Genomic DNA, 19,263 nt, shown 5'->3' on the forward strand with positions numbered 1-19,263 from the left:
TTCATGCTAGTGAGGAGATAATCTTGGGGGTTTCTTTGCAGACAGAAGGGATTTATACCCTTACCTACAGGACTTTTTAAATTCCCAACAGTATTTCTATGCATAACAGGACTGATCCTAGTTATTTATCATTACAAAAAACTCTGTGAGGAGGCTGCTGTTCTGTAGCCCACTCATAACCAGCCTTTCTTGCAGAATAACTAATGAAAAGAATACTCCCCTGTCATGATATACCACATATTATGATCCCCAGGGCCCTTCTCTTGTGGAACCAGTGTCCTCCTCTGGGATGAGATGTCACTGAGATCAAGGGAAGTTTTGGGTGTCTTGCAAGAGATCAGGCTAAGGAGTGATAGCTCCTTGTAAAGGAGTGGTTTAGAATACAGTTCAGTGGCTGCTGCAGACAAGGCAATACATCAAATCTCAGTTAAAATTATATATTCTCCTAAATTTATTTTTAAAAAAATCCTGGATTATGTACTGTGTAAACACAATTCCTTAAGTGTTCCACAAAATACTTGCAGTTTATTACTTCAGATTTGTATTGCAGACCATTCACAAGCAGTCTGTCTGTAAAGTTCTCTGAAGTGTTTCTGTTGCATTGTGATATTACCAGAGAAATGGTGTGATGATTGGGAGCCCCAGCATTCAAAACTCTCCAGTGAAAGAATGAGATTGGAAATCATCTTGAGAATAATCTATTTACAAACATTTTATTTCTATTGAATTTTTTTATTTTCAGTTTTTTTTTAAACTCAAGACCCTTACCCTCTACTGATGGTGCTGCTTTGGGGGTTAGCTGTCAAAGGCAGACTGGCCTCACAGCTCAATACCCTGAAAGCAGGTGGGAGTGGCATTTGACAGGAATTGGTAAACAGGAGAAGGAGGGGGGAAGGGTGTGAGGGGAGACCAGGAGGCAAAGGAAAATGTCTGGGCTCTGTGTCATGCAGGTATCCCTGAGAGAGATGTAGGGTAGATGGACAGGCATAGGAGGATATGGGGAAAATGTCTCTGGTCTGGAGAAAGAGCAGGATAAAGGCAGGAACAGGATAAAGGCAGGAAACACAGCATCTCAGCCCCAGTGCTGAGCCCAGGACTTGGCTGCACTGCCCATAAACACCTCTGAGCCCCTTGGCTGCAGGTGTGTGCCCCCTCCAGTGCCTTTCCCTCGGAGGGGGTGGCGATGCTGCGGCTGCATTCCGGGCAGCAGCGGTGCCTGTGCCCAGTTCTGCTGCTGGCACACCTGGGGCCATGGCAGCTCTCACCAGGGGAAAACACTGACAAAACATGTTCAGGTGTGAAAGATAACCAGCAGGAAAGTTTCTGATTAAGCAGTCAGACTATTCATTTTTTTCCTGTGAGATGCCTTATTTTGACTTCTGTGACAGTGGCCACAGCCTAGAGGACCTTGCCTTCCTGCCTGCTGAAACTGGGGAATGCAGATCTCTGAGTAATGCTATAAATGGCTTCCTGGGGTCACCAGAAATTTAAAAATTTTGAGTGGGGCTGGGAAGAGGGATTGGCCCACAATCCAAGTCTGAGTGATATCTCAGCACTTTATAGTGAAACCAGGGCATGAAAGAGGAGAGTTTGACCAAAATGCTGAGTGAAGAAATCCCAGCAGTGCCTGCTGCACTTTGAAGGTATTCAAGGTGTCAGGAAGAGGGTCCAAAACATAATACAGAGAATGCTGCCCTGGAGTACTTGGATTATAGCCCTGTCTGTGCTACAGTGCTGCTCAGTGACATAATTTATTTATTTATTTATTATTTTTGTCACAGTGGCATCTAATTGTTCATTCTTTGTTTTCTGGTTCTGATTCTGTATTTTGTTCTGTTCATACTCTTATTTGCATTATTCCAGGGTTTGATTCTTCCTTGGCTGTGGGTTGAGTGAGGGAGCAGGGAGGGAAAGAAGAGAGCAGCTTTACCTCTTCTCTGAGGCAGCTTGCTGTCCCTGGCACGTTGCCTGGTGTGCTGAGGCACTGGAGATGTGACTCCCTCCTGCTCCCTCATGAGCCCTCTCTGCTCAGCTGGAAAATAAAATGTGCTCAGCCCCAGAGCCTTCTGTGAGCCAGCTGTGCCACCTGGGTCTGGCTGCCGTGGGGTGGAGGGTGCTCAGGTAATGGAAGGCAAAATCAAGTCCCTGGTCAACTTCTTCTCACTTCAGTTTTACAGATGGTTCATAAAGCACTTCCCATCAGTGTTTTGTGGTTCTCTACCACCAATCTGTTGTTTATGCATCTCAAATGCCTTGGTGGCGGGATGCCTGGAAAATAAAATAATTGTTCTGTAGCTGTTTGTTCTGTTTTATTAACGATTAAAGTATTCATCAGTGTAATTCCCCATTAAATTTGCTCTTTGCTCCAAACCTCCAGGGGCCCTTAAATTTGCCAAGTGTGAGACATTAATTTTGCAGAAATATTTTCTGTCAATGACACTGTTATTATCAGCAATGTGGGGTAGCTATATCTACCTAACACTTTGCATTCATGACCCCATGTCCTTATTAATGTAGATATATATAGGTAGTGACATGGCACTGGGGTTTAGAAACATTTGCAGGCTCATAGTTTTACTGAAAAGGAGTCAACTGGTGTAAACTGACCCACCACCATGGACCTCAGTGGGTCTGTTTCAAATTCCAGCTGCTGAACATTTAGTAAGTAGTAATCTTGTTGAAAACCAGTGGATCTGTGGATGACACAAGGCTCTAACCACTTGTTTCAACACTTGCATTGCTGCTGCTAAGAGGAACCAGAGGCAAAGATGTTCATTCTGAATGGCTACTGTGCTGAGGTGAACAACAGGCAGAGGTAAAACTATACCTATAAACATGGCATCTTGAGCTACTCTCATCAACTCAGTGAATAGAAATTATTTTTCAGGGTGAGAAGAGAATAATTAAGTCTTTTTGAAAGACAACAATGATTAGGAAGAGAAAGTAGGACATTAGGCTTTGTGTGGACTTACAAAATGAGCCTACATAATTTTCTCATCTCACCTCCAGGGGAAAAAAATTATATGTATGCCTTATATCAATGGAGATATTTTTTCCTTTTGAATCTTGAAAGCTGCAACTGGGTCTATTTGCTTTCTCATAAATTTGATATTAAAATAATGAGGGACCTTCCTGACCATGTATGTAGTCAAACCCCCAAATTACTTGAAGTTTTGGGGAGTAGAAAGGGCTGAAGAAGAAAGGAAACAAGTCAGTGTGCAGTCCACACCTGGCAGACATTAAAATCCAGGGGGTGAATAGCCCATGCCTACTTCAATGTATGCAAACAAATGACATATTTACAAAGGCTGCATTTGCATAAAGGCATGTTTGAAAAGAGCTTAAAACATCTAAGCCATATTTAGAAGATGACTGAAAATAAGGGAGTTTGATATAGCAATGTTTCAGGAAAGAGACAGAGGCACTGTTTTGTTAATGCTGGGGATTAGCAACTTAATTAGCTCAATCTTTATTGCAGGAAATTACCTAGCGAAAATGAGACTAGTTAACATTTGCAAGGACTTAAAATATTTAAATCAGGAAAGGACAGATTTTCAATGACACTCACACACCTACTGGATGAACTTTTTTCTCTAGATGAAAATTTTATTTTTTTAATACTCTTCCTATTTGATCCCAAAGGTTAAATGTGAGTTTATTTCCTATGGAGATGTTGAGACTGGGGACTTTTCTTCATCTCACTGCCACATATAAGTGTTCTCTAATTTCCTGATACTATCATCTTGTTTGCTGAAGATTGTGTCAAGATGAAAATAGTGTAACTTTTTCTAGATAGCCCACATGTAGGCCACAGCAGTGATGCTGAATGTGATCGTAGATCTGGGTGAGACAATTTTGATTTCAGTTACCTAAACATCATCTTTTTGCCCCAGACAGGTGGTTACCAAAACTTCACATGGTGAATAAATAGACTGAAAGACCTTGAATAGTTGTATGTGGTAAGAACCCCAAAATCATCTTTGGAGAGATAATTTAGTCAAGTATTTCTCGGTAGAGATCACATGTGTTTGTGGGACAACATAGTTTCAAGGTTATACTTCTAAACAGGTGACCTGTGGGCTCACTGACACAACTAAAAAATTATTATAATTATAATGTGTCAATCTTTCAGTCCCTTCAAATCAGACTTGTTACTGCCCTTCATAATAAATGGGCACAGAGAGGCTTTTTTTGCATTCTTTGTTTCAGAGAGGGTTTTTTTGTGCTGAATGTAATCAGAAATAAAATTGTATCTTAAAAGTATTATTTAAAACAAAATCCTAATATTTATACTGTTTATCAATGCTAGTTGTTTGTAATTAGGCCATCTCAATATCTTTGTTAGCTAAAAATGGCTTCTTCTCGCACAAAAAGAAAAAAAAACCAGAAGAGACAGTCTTGAAATAGATTTCAATCAAATCTTAAAAGGTTAAATCAGCTAAAAAAAAAGGAAGAAAGAAAGAAACATTAAAAGTATTCCCATTTAAGTCAAGTTATGCTTTATCTGGAACAACAACAACTGAAAAATTAAAGGAGAAATATATTTTGTATGAATATGTTCCTTTAGGCTTGCTTTCTTCTATCTGTTCTCCCTTAATGCAATATGATTTTTTACTGAATAATGTTTTTTTCCTTCTTTTAGTGGCTGAGCAGTAAGAATGAAGGCTTGGAAATGGGATTCATTCCAACAGAACAAAAGCACTTTGTTAAAAAAACCCCATGGTTGTTTTTTCCTCTTTTTTTTGCTTTTCCAAAATAAAACTTAAAACCACGTGTCCCATGACCAGGCATTTCAGCTTTTGGATTATTTGGTTCGGTGTTGTACACAAAACGTTCACTGGTGCATTAGTGGAGATCATGTCTTACCAATCTGATGCTGTCTTCTCTGTCTCTGCTCTGCTCAGCCAGGGCAGGCTGTGGGTGCCTGCTTTGCTCACACATTTTGTCTCCACAGCTCAAAGGGGAGATGAGCCCAGCCTCTGAGGTGTTAAGATTTGGTCTTGATCCTTTGAACTCCAAGTATGGGGCTTTAGATGAAATCTGTAGATGTCTAACATATTTCTTCCTCTCTAATTTTAGGCTCACTTTAACCTTGTCCTGTCCCATGGACTTGAAGAATTTTCCTATGGATGTACAGACATGTACAATGCAGCTCGAGAGCTGTGAGTGCCCACTTGCCTTATCTATCAAATAACAAGTTTTTACCCTAACATTCAGTGAGTAGATTGTATTTACATCATCACATTTCTGTGGTGAGACTCAGTATTCCTGTTTTGTAAGGGAATTATGTTTATCACCATAATGTGAGGAGTGCCTGTTTCTGTGCTATTCCTGCTCCTTTATCTTTCTCCCTCCTGGGTCACATCACCTTACCCATCAGAGGTGCATCACTTCCAGGGGTAAATGCAGCAATTCTCCATATATTCTCCACCCTTTGAGGGGAAAATTACTAAATCTCAGGAAAGTGAGAACAGTTATTACACAGTCAGGGATTTGCTATGTCCAATAGAGTCAGGCTCACTTTTGGGAAATGGAAGTGAAATACCCGAGGAGCAGAGTTCCCATTAGTGATACCTAAGCTGGTGAGCTTCACCCAGGCAAGGCATGGGCTGGGGAACCAGCACACACCACAGCCCTGCCTCCACCTGCCCAGGTAACAAGCACACAAACCCAGCAGTGGCTCAGGCTCTGGCAGGTGTCAGTGATCATTCCCAGTCTTCAGCAGGTGCCAGCCTACCCCGAGATTTTTTTTTCATTTAGTGGAGAAAGGATTTAGCTGTATGGCTATGAACTGTGGGCTGGCACCTGCCTTTGTGCCTAGAGAATCTTAGACTGGTTTGGGCCAGCAAAGTTAGTTTTTGGTGGCAAACCAGGGCAGTACTTCAGAATATAACAGTGTTCACTTCTTGCTTTTAATAGAGTAATGGTGTAGTTATAGCAACCAACAGCTAAGAGGAATTGTGCTGCTAATTGAACAGTTTGAAAATGTAGCTGAGATTACACATGTTGCAATAAAAGACATGCTTCTCAGACATAAGAACATTTGCTCTTTTCTGGTCAGTTGCCATCTAATAAACTCTGATTCCTTTATTGCAGTTGGCTACACCATGAATGATCTGATATTTGAGTGGCTAAGTGATGGACCTGTGCAAGTTGCAGAGGGTTTGACCTTGCCACAGTTTATTTTAAAAGAAGATAAAGAACTTGGTTATTGTACAAAACATTACAACACTGGTGAGCATTATTCTATTTTTTTTCTATCAGTTGTTCCAGTGGTATCCATTGCCAATTTGAAATGGAAAAATATGGGTAAATTGAAAAAAAAATAAATTAAAGTTTGATTCAGTCACACTTATTTTTAAATCTGAATAGAAAGAAATTTTCTCTCTGAAATTTTGAAAGATTTAATTTCAAAGTTCACTTTAATTTCATTATTCTAATGTCTGTAAAATCATTGAAGTATTAAAAATATTTAAAAACTGCTAAAAATCTAATTGTTTTGATATTCTTAAAATGAAAAATTTTTAAAAACTTATTCTTTTATTAAACATTGATTTATCACTTTTAAAGTACTGATTTTTCTGAACCTACTTTATTTCTCCAGCATATCAAATTTCCAGTGAGGAAAAATATTAAATTTTCACCAGCTTTTATGTGTAGTCTAATTTATGAGATGTAGCATGTGAAAGGACAATATTTTCATTGCTGATCTGAATAGTGTACAGACATGGAATGTTGTTTTTTTAATACTCTTAAGTTTTGTTCTATTGTTTGCTGTTTAGGAGTCTAGAAGAGGAAACTCTGTTAAAATTTTGATTTAGCTGCTTGGAGTTTATTTAATGGGGACAGCATTTAGAGAACAGTTTTCTGGGTTCTTTCTGGGATTAAATATAATCCCTCTCATCTAAAATAGCTCTTTCATCATTTCAGCATAAGAGCTGATCTGGTTGCATCAAATACATTTGTTTCAGTCTATGAAAAAATACAATATGAGATGTTCTGCCTCTGCCAAAAATAATGTCATATTTATTTCTTATGGAAATTGTTTGGTTTAATTTTTATAAATGCATCCTCTCATTTTGGAGCCCAAAGTACCAAGGAAGGAAAACTTTGTGATTGGCACACCCACTAATGTCTTCTCTGTAGTTTGCTCCTTCAGGTTTAGTGTGAAATTAAAATGTGGATAAAACTCATTACTCAGCCTTCTCCTAAGCTCACTGTCCAGGCTGTGCCATAGAAGTCTGGAGAGCCAGTGACAGACAGTGCTACTCCTGCCATTGCTGCCACAGGTGGCCAGCACAGCCCTTCCCTGTCCCCTTCTGAATGGGCAGACTGGCCAGGAACAGCCTCTGCCCAGGTCTCAGCATCTGCCTTTCCAGTCACAGCTCACTCATTACAGAACTTCTGGGCTGTCAGAGGATGCTATTCAGTCTCCCCTCCTTTCTTTGTCAGCCTCTGCCCTTCCCTTTGTACTGACTCTTGCACCCACCATTCAGCATTGTAGACCACCAGAAAACTACAGGGACAGCACGCGGAGGAGCAAAGTCTAATTTCCCCTGAAAGGGTGAACAAGGAAAAATGCATCTTTGTTCATTTTCCAACCAACACAAAATGGTTTGAAACCATTAGAATGACACTTTAGGAATGAGAGGCCTTCCTGTAGTCTGCCTGCAGTGAGTACCTAACCCAGAGTAATTTTGAGAGCAGCGCACTGATTGCATTAGTAGCTGATGAGCTCTTGCAGCTCAGGACTCTGCATCTCCTGCTGCACAACTGCTTCCCCTGCAAGGCACCCCAGAACCTCTGTCCCCCAGGGCTGCTGTGCAGCAGCTATTGCTTGTTTGAAGAATCTCTCACCTCCCACGAGAGATGGGTTTAGGCTTCCTGGAGTCAGACTTTTAGCAAAATTCAAAGCAGATTTTGAGTTGATTCTGCTGTGAGACAAAATCCACAGACAGGGGCAAGTGACATTGGCAGAATGAGGAGTGTGATCTACCCTAGGACTAAGAGCAGTAGTTTACAATTTGTCTGTTCAAACACGATTGCTTAATATCATGCTTCTAAAAGACCAAAATGCTGTCCCCTTTTAATGCTTAAAATTATATTTGACCAAAGTAAAAGTACATTGAATTTTGAGAAAAGAGGCATTACCTTATATTTTCTGGAGGTGAAACAATTGTGCTAATATTAATTTTATCAGTTAATATGAAGAACTGGGCACAGTATACTTCAGTGGTCCCATGCTTCCCCCAAGCTAGTATGCAACAAGTGGCTGACTTGTGCTTGTGTATCAGGATCTGCTTACAGTATTAGGTTAGGAAACAGGCCACACATCTAACTTATGTTCAGAAAACAAGATAAAAATGTGCAAAAAGCATTTATGAAAGTAATTTCATGTTCTAGGAAAGTTTACATGCATTGAAGTCAAGTTTCATTTGGAGCGTCAGATGGGATACTATTTAATCCAGATGTACATTCCTAGCCTGCTGATTGTCATTTTATCCTGGGTTTCTTTCTGGATCAACATGGATGCTGCTCCAGCCAGAGTTGCACTGGGCATCACTACAGTTTTGACAATGACCACACAAAGCTCAGGATCAAGAGCTTCCCTCCCAAAAGTAAGGAAATAATTTTGTCCCATGAATTTGCTCTTAATAAGAAATGTTTGTGCTACCCTTTTAAATTTCAGGAAGATCTGTGTAAATATGCATCTGATAAGGATATGTGAGAAAGTGATAACAGTGTGATGTTAAATTTGCAGTACCCTTCCTTGCATTTGACTTAAGGAATGTTTCTGCTGCTTTGGTGGATGGCTGAATGGTACAGCACTATGAATTTTTAAGGAGTTTCTACTAGTTTTTGACACTTATTTTTGAGTGTTTAGAAACCAGACTTTCTAAAGTATTTAGATATCTTACTGGATTTCTTTCAGACTAGGGATTTAAAAAACACTGGACTGTTAGACACTCATATATCTTGATGTTTCTAGATATGGCATTTAGTCCATTTAATATATAAATATATCCCCCAGAAATGTATATATAAAATGTATATATATAAATATATATAAATGTATATATAAAATACATGTTTGTAACATATATGCAACTAAAAGATTTCTTTGGTGAACCTTTTTAGTGGGGGGACTGCTGGTGTCTTTGTTTCACAGCAGAATTTGTCCATATTCCACTCATTCAAGTGTCAACTGAAGACCTTCATCCCATCTATGCACAAAAATATCCTCTCAGTCAAATTTTGTGGTCTTATTAATCCTAGCCAGATGTTGTAGATGAATTTACAGATTACAGGCTGAATTCTCTCTTTAGTCAGGCTGACAGCTCTTTTCAGCATAGGCATAGCCCAAATGCCTCTGGTAACAGCATTCCGAGCCAAATTTAGTGTGCAAACTCAGGTTTTATACAACTTTCAGTAAGGGAGCCCAGAGGTAGGAAAGTTTGCCACAGTCTAAGGAGTTATGAGATACACTCCCTGAAGAGTCCTTTTCCAGCAGTCTAGCATCAAAGGGACTGGGATCAGAGTATCAAGGAAAAGCACAAATTTTGAGTGTTTGTGTATATCATGACCCATTCCAAGCAAGCAGGCTGTATATTGTGGTGCTTCACCCTCAGTATCACATTTGGTCTCATTCCAAAGATTCAGGTTGTTCAAGTAGAGGGAAACTTCAAAAAATATAGGGCAAGTCCAAAAAGTGCACAGATTGTCTTGCTCCTTTGCTAGTAATGAGAAAGTATCACTTAAAAATCTGGGGAGTACGTTTCATTCAGCTTCCCTTATTCACTTGGAGAGACACATAATTTTCAATGCAAACTGAAAGCCTCTCATATATTAACTCAGAATTTCAAACTGAAAATTTATTAAAGATTTCTTCAGACAATTCAGTCCATATTACCAGTGAACATTCTGGAAAGAATTTCTGAAAAGATAATCTTGGCAAGAAGCATACAGGCTCTTTAAATAGCAAGTTCTGAGTTGATGAAGACTGTGTCTAGATGGCACAACATGAATCCAGGTGAAATATTCCAAATTTATTATAAATTATCTGGCTTGAGAAGTATAGATAATAGAATCACTGTGGTGGAGATTCCTACCCACATTTCCTGCTGGGCAAACAAAAGGCTCTGCAGTGTTGGTGTGCCCCAAATGCTTTAGAAGGTGTTTTCATCACAGGCCTTTGATCCAGCTGAAATGTTTTCCCTTTTGCATTCTGTTGTGTTTGAGTAGAAAAATATTTTCTGAGTGGAACAATGGGAAGATGCAAAATATGTTGACTATGATATGTTGATTATTGCAGAGATTCTTCTCCAGCCTCAGGATTAAATACATTTATCTCATCAGCTGTCAGAGCATGGTGGTGCTCTGCCCATACTCCATCTTCTCCTATTCTGCTGTCTTGCTTTGCCAGAACACAGGAACTAAGAAAAGTATCTCACCAGAAAGCTCAGTACAACTCAATTCAGTCAGGCTGTTGCATTTTTTCTGTGTAATTCAGCTGAGCTTTAATTTACAGCTTTGATCTCTATATGTTAGTTAATCCTTGTGGGAGCTTTTGAAGGTGTGTCACTTGACTTAAAAATGTGATTCTAAGTAAATGCCAGCATTCCAGCCAGCTGACTCCCACCTTGGATGATTCAGGTGCTTGAGGAAACATGGGCACCATTCAGGTCCTGAATCACCACTACCTGATTCCTTCTACACAAAAACAAGATTTTCTTGCTATCGTTGTTCCAGGCATTTAGCTATTTTAAAACCCCATCTGTAACTTAATATGAAAATTGTATTTATTAATAAAATCTGTCCAGCTGAAATGCACTTAGAAATAAAAATATGAAAAGAATTGAAACAAATCAGTGTCAGATCGGAAGCCTCAAAATCCCTGTTTAAAAAAAAATGGTTTTCTAAACCTTGTCTACATATTGCCAAGACACAGGAAGTAAGGCTGCCAATGAAACATCCATTTAAAAGTTGCTCCTAGCATGAATGTCTAAAAGAATAAGATATTTCAGGAGGGTTATTTTTGCAAGAATACTGAAAAACACAGATGCAACTTTGCTTTGTGAAAGCAGCCTAGGATTGAATCCAATATAATTTCCCCATCCTTCTTTGTGTCCTGTTCTTATTAATATAGATTTATGCAATTTAACTTTAATTGACCCAGTTTCATGCCAAGAGTTTCTTTCCATTCTTCTCTATTTTAATAGAGCTTTACCACAGAAAACAACAAAGTATCACAATTTGCCAGCTTTAAAGGGAATAGTTTCTTTACCTAAGAAAGACAAAGAAAAATTGTGATAAGATTCCTTAGGGTCTTTGTCTGTTTCCAAGTCACTATCTAAATGACTAAAGTGTTACTGTTTAGAAGCAATTACCTACGTATTGTTCTCAACCTTGGTGTAAGATAACACAACAATATTCTCTTTGCTTCAAATAGCTCTTTTCCATATTAATAATTAACATTCATTTCCATACACTGATTTCATTATAGTAGGTCATGGCCACACAGACATTAGGCACTCAGCTGTTGAAAATTAAACATAAGACTGAGATTGCTGAAAAGCAAAGAAAGGAAAATGAAAGGAAATGAAAGAATGAAATTAATTCAATCTGAAGCTCATATTTGCTGCATATGAGAGAACTATCTAGAATGTATCTTCTAAATGAAATATATTTCTTTGGAGAATTTTGTAGTATTTCTGTGGAATTACTATATTTGAAGTATTTTGTAATGCTCTCTAAGAATATGGAGTGAAATTCCAAGAAATATTCACCATGGAGCCAATCTCTTTTAAAGTGATGAAATTATTTTTTGTATGTTACAGAGAACTTGTGAGGGGTCCTGTAACATGGAATTGCCCTGTGTTGGGGGTGTTAAAGAACTCATCCAGAAAGCTGGGATGGAATTCCCTACTTCCAGTTTGACTAATTCATCACTGGGATGCCCAGGAACGGGGATCCAAAATAGCAGGATTTCTATGATCAGTTCCTCTTCCCACAGGTGCATGTGTAAAAGTCTTACCCACATCTGATAATCTTATGTCTGAACTCCCTGGTCCCATCATCCCTTTCCACTTAGAAACTCCATCTGGGTAATGTTTGTGCACCCAGCTGCACCAGTGGCTCTTGCTGATCAGCCAGCTGAGCAGAAATCCTGGGTGCCAACTGGGCAATCACTGGGACCACACAGCCACAGGGAAATCTCCAGGTAACCCTGAGCTCCCTGTGAGAGTCCTGGGCACAAGCCATCCCTTACATCCCTGGCCTGTGCTGGGCTTTACCTCTGCAGAGAAGTTCCAGTGTGCACCAGTTATGAACCTGATGTGACCGGCTGTGCATCCAGGCAGGGCCCAGCACGTGCTTGTCCTCTGGAAGCAGCAGTCCCATGGACCCAGAGGGCACCATGTATCCATCAAAACAGGGGCTGAGGATTGTCTGGGCACCACAAGGGACACCAGGACATCTGTCTTTACTTACAGTCCCAGATGTGTATAAGCTGGGGGAGTAAAGCAGGGGGAATTCAAGGGCAGGTAGTGCAGAATTGTTAAGAGGTGTTCCAAAACAGTTCTTTTCTTCAGAGCTTTGAAGCACCATTTTCTTGCTATTCTTTTTACTTGTAAATGGCTCTCCTGTTGAATCAACAGAATAAAAAGTTTGAAAGGATTTTCAAAAGAGGCATTTGAAAGAATAATGAGTTCTCTGCTGTGCCAGTTGTGTATTTTTCAGACTGCTTTCTTCTTAAAACACTTACATAAACCAAACCTTAGCAACAACAGTCCAAGAAAATGAGTTACTTTTAATGCCATAAAGCAAAACATTTCAGGATATTTTAAGTCAAGTGATGGCAACTGTATTTTACACAGTTGCATAGCATTCATATTGTGTTGCTTTAATGCACAGTGCTTAATGAATGCATTTTCTGTCCCCAGGGAACAACAATCAGTGCAGAAAAAAAGGCTCATTCAAAGCTCACCAAAACTTCTGGGAGTCCTTTCATTCACTTCATTTTGCTTTAAATCACTCCATATATTACCAAATGCAATAAAAGCATAGGTACAGAGACTTGAAAAACCAAAGCCAAAGAAGTCTATCCCCTTTGGCAGCAAATGACTGTTTTTATGTGTCATCCACTATCCCCAAGATATTTGGAGTCTTTTACAGATTCTTTGACTTCTGGCAGGCCAGTCTTCTTTCTTTTTTTGAATGTCATAAGCTATCAAGTAAAGAAGATACAAGAATATGGCACTTTTGATTGTTTTTTTTTTTAATTAAGGGTAAAATGATACCATAATAAGAAGAAAAAAAAAATAAAAAAGAAATGAGGAACAATACCAATAAGGACAAAGGAATAGTTGCCATTATCAGTAATGATTTTGTTCTGTGTACATTTGCTTTGATAGGAAGTAGGGCACCAAATGTGATCACTTACTGTTTCATTAGCAAAGCACAGAGATGATACATTCTGCTGTGGCATTATGGTAAAAAAAGCAATAATGAAGTAGCTTGGAATGGAAGCAATTTTTTGACAAATTACTTTTAGTCTAGTCTCCAGATCTGAAGAGGAAATATGGAAGTAATTTGGCAGTCATGAGATTTGTTAATTGGCACTTGGATTATGTGGGTGTCTGAGCATTTTACACACTGCTTAAGTGATTAAGACAACCCTATTGTTATAAGCTGTTTACAAATTCCTGCTGGAGACTTAATGGTCCTAAACCTTGGTACTTTAATGTGTCTGGTCTACATCACATATTTATGTGTCCTGATAGTGTTACTGTAAACAAACTTTAAAAAAATTTGTTCAGGATCCCATGAATATTTTATTGGTGGTCAGATTTCTAAAAGAGTGAGAGAGGGTATCCTGTCCAAAGTCTTGGGCAGTCAGGCTGCATTGTCAGGTAGCCATGAGGAACTACTCTTCAGTCATGTTCCTGCATGGAAATGTTTTAGGATGCACTCATTTTGTTAATTTCCAGCATTCTTATATAACTTTCTTTTCTGTTCACATTGTAGTTTTGACATACAACATATATTCCTCCTTTTACTAATATTAAGAGATCTTGAAACCTACTTTAACTCTTTTTTTTTTATGCAGGGGGGAGGGTGGGGGTTGACAAAGATAAGTACAACTAATTTTTGTATTGAGACAATATTTGCAATATCCATTGGTGTATTCCACACAATATTTGAATCTGGATATAGAAATCTGTTCTACTCTGTATGATGAAGGAAGTCATATTGACTGAACCTAATTTTCAACAAAAAAAGCTCCAAAAATAAAAAGCTTTATGTGAGTGGACATTTGTTTGCATACTGTGACTTATTGAAACAATTAAATGTGTACAAACTGATTGGAACTAAATATAGACTTTTGTGTGTAAGTAAAAGTCCTAAAAAATGCTAGAAAAAAAATTATTCCTGACAAGTCATTTATAAGTACCTAACCATAACTTATAGTTCAGGAAAGGTTTTTTCTGGTTCTGCTCTACAGATTTTCATATGTCATTTCTTTATTCTTACTTCATCTCCCTTTAAGTATGTATTCTCAGTAATGGTTTTGAGGCAGGATATTAATGTGTGTGTGCTTGAGGGCAGGAGGTTGTCAGAATGGCAGTGGGAGATGTGGTGCATTCATCAGATGATACATGGAGTACCAGAGAGAACTTTCCAGTCTCCTAAAATATTAATAGCACTGTGGCCATGTTAGTGCCAGCTTGAAAATACATCCTTGGCCCCACTTAAAAGAATCTGTGGTGCCCAGAAACTTCTCTTCTACTTCCAGGTACAGCAGCTGGTCTTGTTAAAGACACCTTGTTTTCTTCAAAATTTTGCACCTTTGAGACCTAGGTAGATACTTACAGAGCTAGCCTGTGCAGTTACAACTTCACTGGGAGCAGAAACCTCAATTAAAATGATGTTGGATGATCGCTGGCACAGTTATATATGCTGTAATCATGCATCCATAATAGGAAGAATTCTTTTTCTTCCATTCCACAACTGTTTCTAGTTCTATAAAACTGAAATCTTCAGTATTCTGCATAGGTAAGAAGACAAAACCCAGCAGAATCCATGCTACTTGTGGGAAAAGCAGTGGGAAGAAGGATATAACAGTTAAAACACAGCACCTTAATCTGATGCTAGAAATTGTCACTTTATTCTGTTTAGTTTGGCTGCAGGTCTGTGGTACCCTGGACAGTCTTTGGGTCTTATAGTGGTTGTGTGTGGGCTCTGGAGTTTCCCTCTCTCCTTCATTCTGTGCAAAGCTGACTGCTGAGATATGACTGGTATGTTTGATTAATACCAATACACTAGGATCTATAGCAGATTCTACTCTGTGGAAGTGAAAAATGAATAGCTGAGTAAATCAGTCACCTTTTCCACTGTACTCATCTAAACTTCAAAGTTTGCTTTTCTGTATAGTGAAGACGGTGGTATTTACTGTACAACAAAAGCAGTAGTTGCTGTCATGTGTGACAGCTAAAAATATGCCATAAAATGTGTCTGAATACCTCTGGGATGTAGTTTGAGTACTCCTGGCACTTCCTCAGCAGGTTTTATAATGCATTCATCTGGGAGGGCTGGCATTCAGCAGAGCCTATTTCGAGCATCAAAGAAGGGTTGAAGTTATTGTGCACACCAGTCTGGTGATTGTTTCATAACCCTGGCACGATACTGGAGCCTTCAGCTTCATTGTCACACCCTTCAGGACTTTCTGGTGGCTTTTAGTGTCTCTCTGAGGAGTGCCTTCTGCTGCTCTTTCACAGACACAAGCGCTGCAAACCCTCTCTGAAGCAATGACTTACTCTGTTGTGGCTCATGCCTTTCAAGTAATTGCAAGACTTGACTCTATTAGATCATCTAGAACTATTACTTATGAATATAATCTGTTAATATTTCATTTGAAATAATGTTGATGGGACCCCCTGGAGTCTGTGAAAACCATTTTCATTTGCAGTTTACCTCAAGGCTGCTGCCTTCCAGTCTGAATATCAGTGCTCACCGCACGTGGCTGCTGAAGCAGCTGGGCCGTTGACATCTTACTCCCAAAAGTTGTCTTTGAGTGACAATGGAGCCATTTGAATTCTGTTACTTGAATGACAGGTCTTTCTTTTCCTTTTGGGAAAGACTTTCATGGGAAAAAAGAATTGCTTGTTAATACCTAAAAGTATTAACTCCCTCTTCTCCTCTCCCTCTTCCCTGCAAGGAAAAGACAGGGAGATAATTTGATTTTTCATGGATGCATCAAACAAACTTCTGTTGGAGCAGGGATTAAATGACTCAGTGTGTCTTGTTTTTACATAAAATATCTGTGTTATGACAAAACTACAACTTTAATTCACCAATAGTGTGGCACAATAGTCTTTGCTGAATTCAGTTCAGCTTTGGAAATTACGCAATTCTAATCTAGGTATTGCCAAGAAAATTATATAATTTTGGTTTTTAAGGCATGGTCATGCATTCTGGAATGTGTCATTATTCACAAACCCTTGTCTTAAAGTTTTAAACCGTGATGAAACAGTGATTTTTTCTTCTTATTTCCTCTTCCAAGAAGCTTGGAGTTAATTGAGATATCTTGTCTCAAAGAGAAGAGAGCATGAGAATAAAAAGCTTTGATCCTCAGAAGCTTCTCTCTGGTGTTAGGCTGCCCTGTCTGTGAGAAACAGACATGGTGTGCTGTCTTCCCTCATTCTACCAAAGGTTAAGGCTCTGGAGAACAGAGCCAGAGCTTTCAGTATGTCTAGAGAGGAACATAATGACTAAGTCACAGCAGAAAATGTAAGCTAAAAAAAAGAGAGAACACATAAAAAATGTTGCTCAGTTCAATGATTCACTGAAAAGATAGTACAATTATGTTACAAATAGCTATTGATAATGACACATATATAGAGAATATATCAATATTTGTCACTTATTGGAGAAACCCTTTCTGTTATAAAGATGTATACTGAGAAACTAAAAATTGTCTTTAATTACTTCATTGATGTAAATAATTGTATTTTCTGTCTCTTTCCTGCAGAAGGGCATTTTCCTTTGTGCATGTATTAGCAATTGGAATACTTTATTGATTGATTTGTGCTAAAATTTTGTTAGCAGTTCTACTGTTTAAATTTATCTGTGATCATGAGGCATTGATGTCCATCCATTTCTTAAGGGATGATCAAGTTGAAATCATCACTTAATTTCTGAGGGACCCATATATATTGGTGACAGACTGCAATGAGAGTACCATCCTCCTGGACCACACCACTTTATGCTTGGGTGTGCTCTGCTCATAAAAAATGACTTAAAACCACTTTGATTTTTCACAGAACTGACAAAGAAAATATGAAAAATTAAGAAAGTGAAGCAGCAGAAATGTCAGAATTAAAATAAAAGCTCTTTAGAGTTAGACACTCTGTTCTGATTCTTTTTCTAATTCAAACAATAAAGATACTCACTTGCTTTTTAAAGAAAGCTGTAGTTGTCTGACAGGATCTATTTTATGAGTTTGTTGGCTGCATTTTGCCGTCTCCTGAACATTCTAGCACAAACAGAATCTGCTCAGAATGAAAACAAAATCCTGTCACTGGCAATGATGTGACTTTGGATGCTCAGGCTTTACTGCTGCCCTTATTTTTTGCCAGGGCTCCCCAAAGTCAAGGATGACAAGATTATGTTATGAAAATAGCACAGATCAACTCATTTATGCATATATCTATGCCTGGATATGAAAAAAAAAACCAAAAAAAACCAACCAAACCAACATTGGTTTTATGTATCTCAAAAAGGAAAAAGGATAAAATACCACTCTAGGAAGTAATATGGTCTCTTTTTCTGGTATATTTTTTTTATCTACCCCAGCTAGTGAGGGGGAAGAAAAACACATAATTATTCTCTTAATTGGTTAATGATTCCCTCTGAAGCTGGTTAATTTCTCATGTTTTAGTAATGGTGTAGTGTTGATTTTAACTGGGTATGCTTGGGGACTTTTGGTAAATGAGAATTTTTTTTTCCTGACAATTTTCCAGTGCCCTGTTAGGATCAGGATAAACACTGCATTGCTCAGGCTAGAAATGTTATGTGTGAGCTGCACAGCTGGAACAGACTGGGACAGTCTTCATTGACTGGAACAGCAGACAGATGTTTGACAAGTTAAAAATGTGTGTACTACACATCCTTCCAGGAGAGACCTGTAGCCTGGCAAATGATGTCAGGGTGAATTGTTCAAAGGTAAAATTCTCTTGATGAGTGCAGTTATAAGAGTGGATTAGCTTCTTACATTAATGAGGTTTCAGTAAAAGCTTTTCCCAAATTGAAAGACATATCTAATTAAAGGCTGTGCATTGCCTCAATAGGGGAACTTCAGTTCAAGGCAGTTCATCTGGCCAGTTTCATTCATGATTTCTGTGATTAGACTGACTTCCTCCAGATGCACTTCCCTCTTAGTTAAAGCAAGGTGTTTTCTATAGCAGCTGTTGTCCACAGCAGAGTTCAAAATCATCTTACCCAGCTCTTCTGCCTGCCATCTGTGAAAGAGACTTTAAAATACATCCTTGGCACTGCTAGCTGCTGTTCTCATTGTGATTTTTTTTTTCAATTTATACTCTTCTGAGATGCTCTTCTAAAGAAAAGGCAAGTGAAAATCACCCTGAAGAGAGAATGAAAGTGAATTTTCAGATATGCTATCTCCAGATAAAAACGAATTCTGCAGTTTACAGCTGAAATCAAATAAATAGTTCTTCCTTTCTTCTCTTTGTGTAGTACACATTGTATTAGATCTGTGCTCCAGCAGTGACAAACACTTTATGTGGGGGTCAGGCATTTTTCTCTGAGGAGCTGCTTTTTGTAAAACACATCCCTTTGTTGAAGCTATGAAAAGGATACTTTAGCATCATGTTTTCATTTGTTGGAAAAATTTCCCAAATAATTCCTGTTGACTTCCAGCCACCACTGTCTGATTTCTCCAAAACATCATTATTATTATTATTATTATTATTATTATTATTATTATTATTATTATTATTATTATTATTATTATTATTATTATTATTACTATTATTGAAATGCCTCCTTACCTGGAAATCAAAATTTAACCAGTCTAAAAATATCTGAAAAGTTTGACATGATAACAGAAATTATAGAAATTATTCAATTTACATTATTTAAAACCCCCAAAATTGTGGTTTGTGACTTTTTTTTTACATTTTCTTTTAATTCTAATTTAGAATACATTTCTGAAATGTCAAAAATCTTGAGGGAGGGGAAAAATTG

The 19,263-nt window shown here is 38.3% G+C and overlaps 1 protein-coding gene across 2 annotated transcripts in view; it reads left to right on the top strand.

Annotated features, from left to right (window-relative positions):
* The window catches only part of GLRA2 (glycine receptor alpha 2), a 122,464-nt gene that overhangs the window by 40,959 nt on the left and 62,242 nt on the right, over positions 1-19,263 (top strand). For both annotated transcript variants that reach the window (XM_009089667.4, XM_009089668.4), the window contains exons 5-7: positions 5,080-5,162; positions 6,097-6,234; positions 8,404-8,618. In XM_009089667.4, the coding sequence (XP_009087915.1) occupies positions 5,080-5,162; positions 6,097-6,234; positions 8,404-8,618 (436 nt within the window). The remainder of the gene's footprint in view (positions 1-5,079; positions 5,163-6,096; positions 6,235-8,403; positions 8,619-19,263) is intronic.

Source organism: Serinus canaria, chromosome 1 (assembly GCF_022539315.1).
Source record: "Serinus canaria isolate serCan28SL12 chromosome 1, serCan2020, whole genome shotgun sequence".
Lineage (NCBI taxonomy): Eukaryota > Metazoa > Chordata > Aves > Passeriformes > Fringillidae > Serinus > Serinus canaria.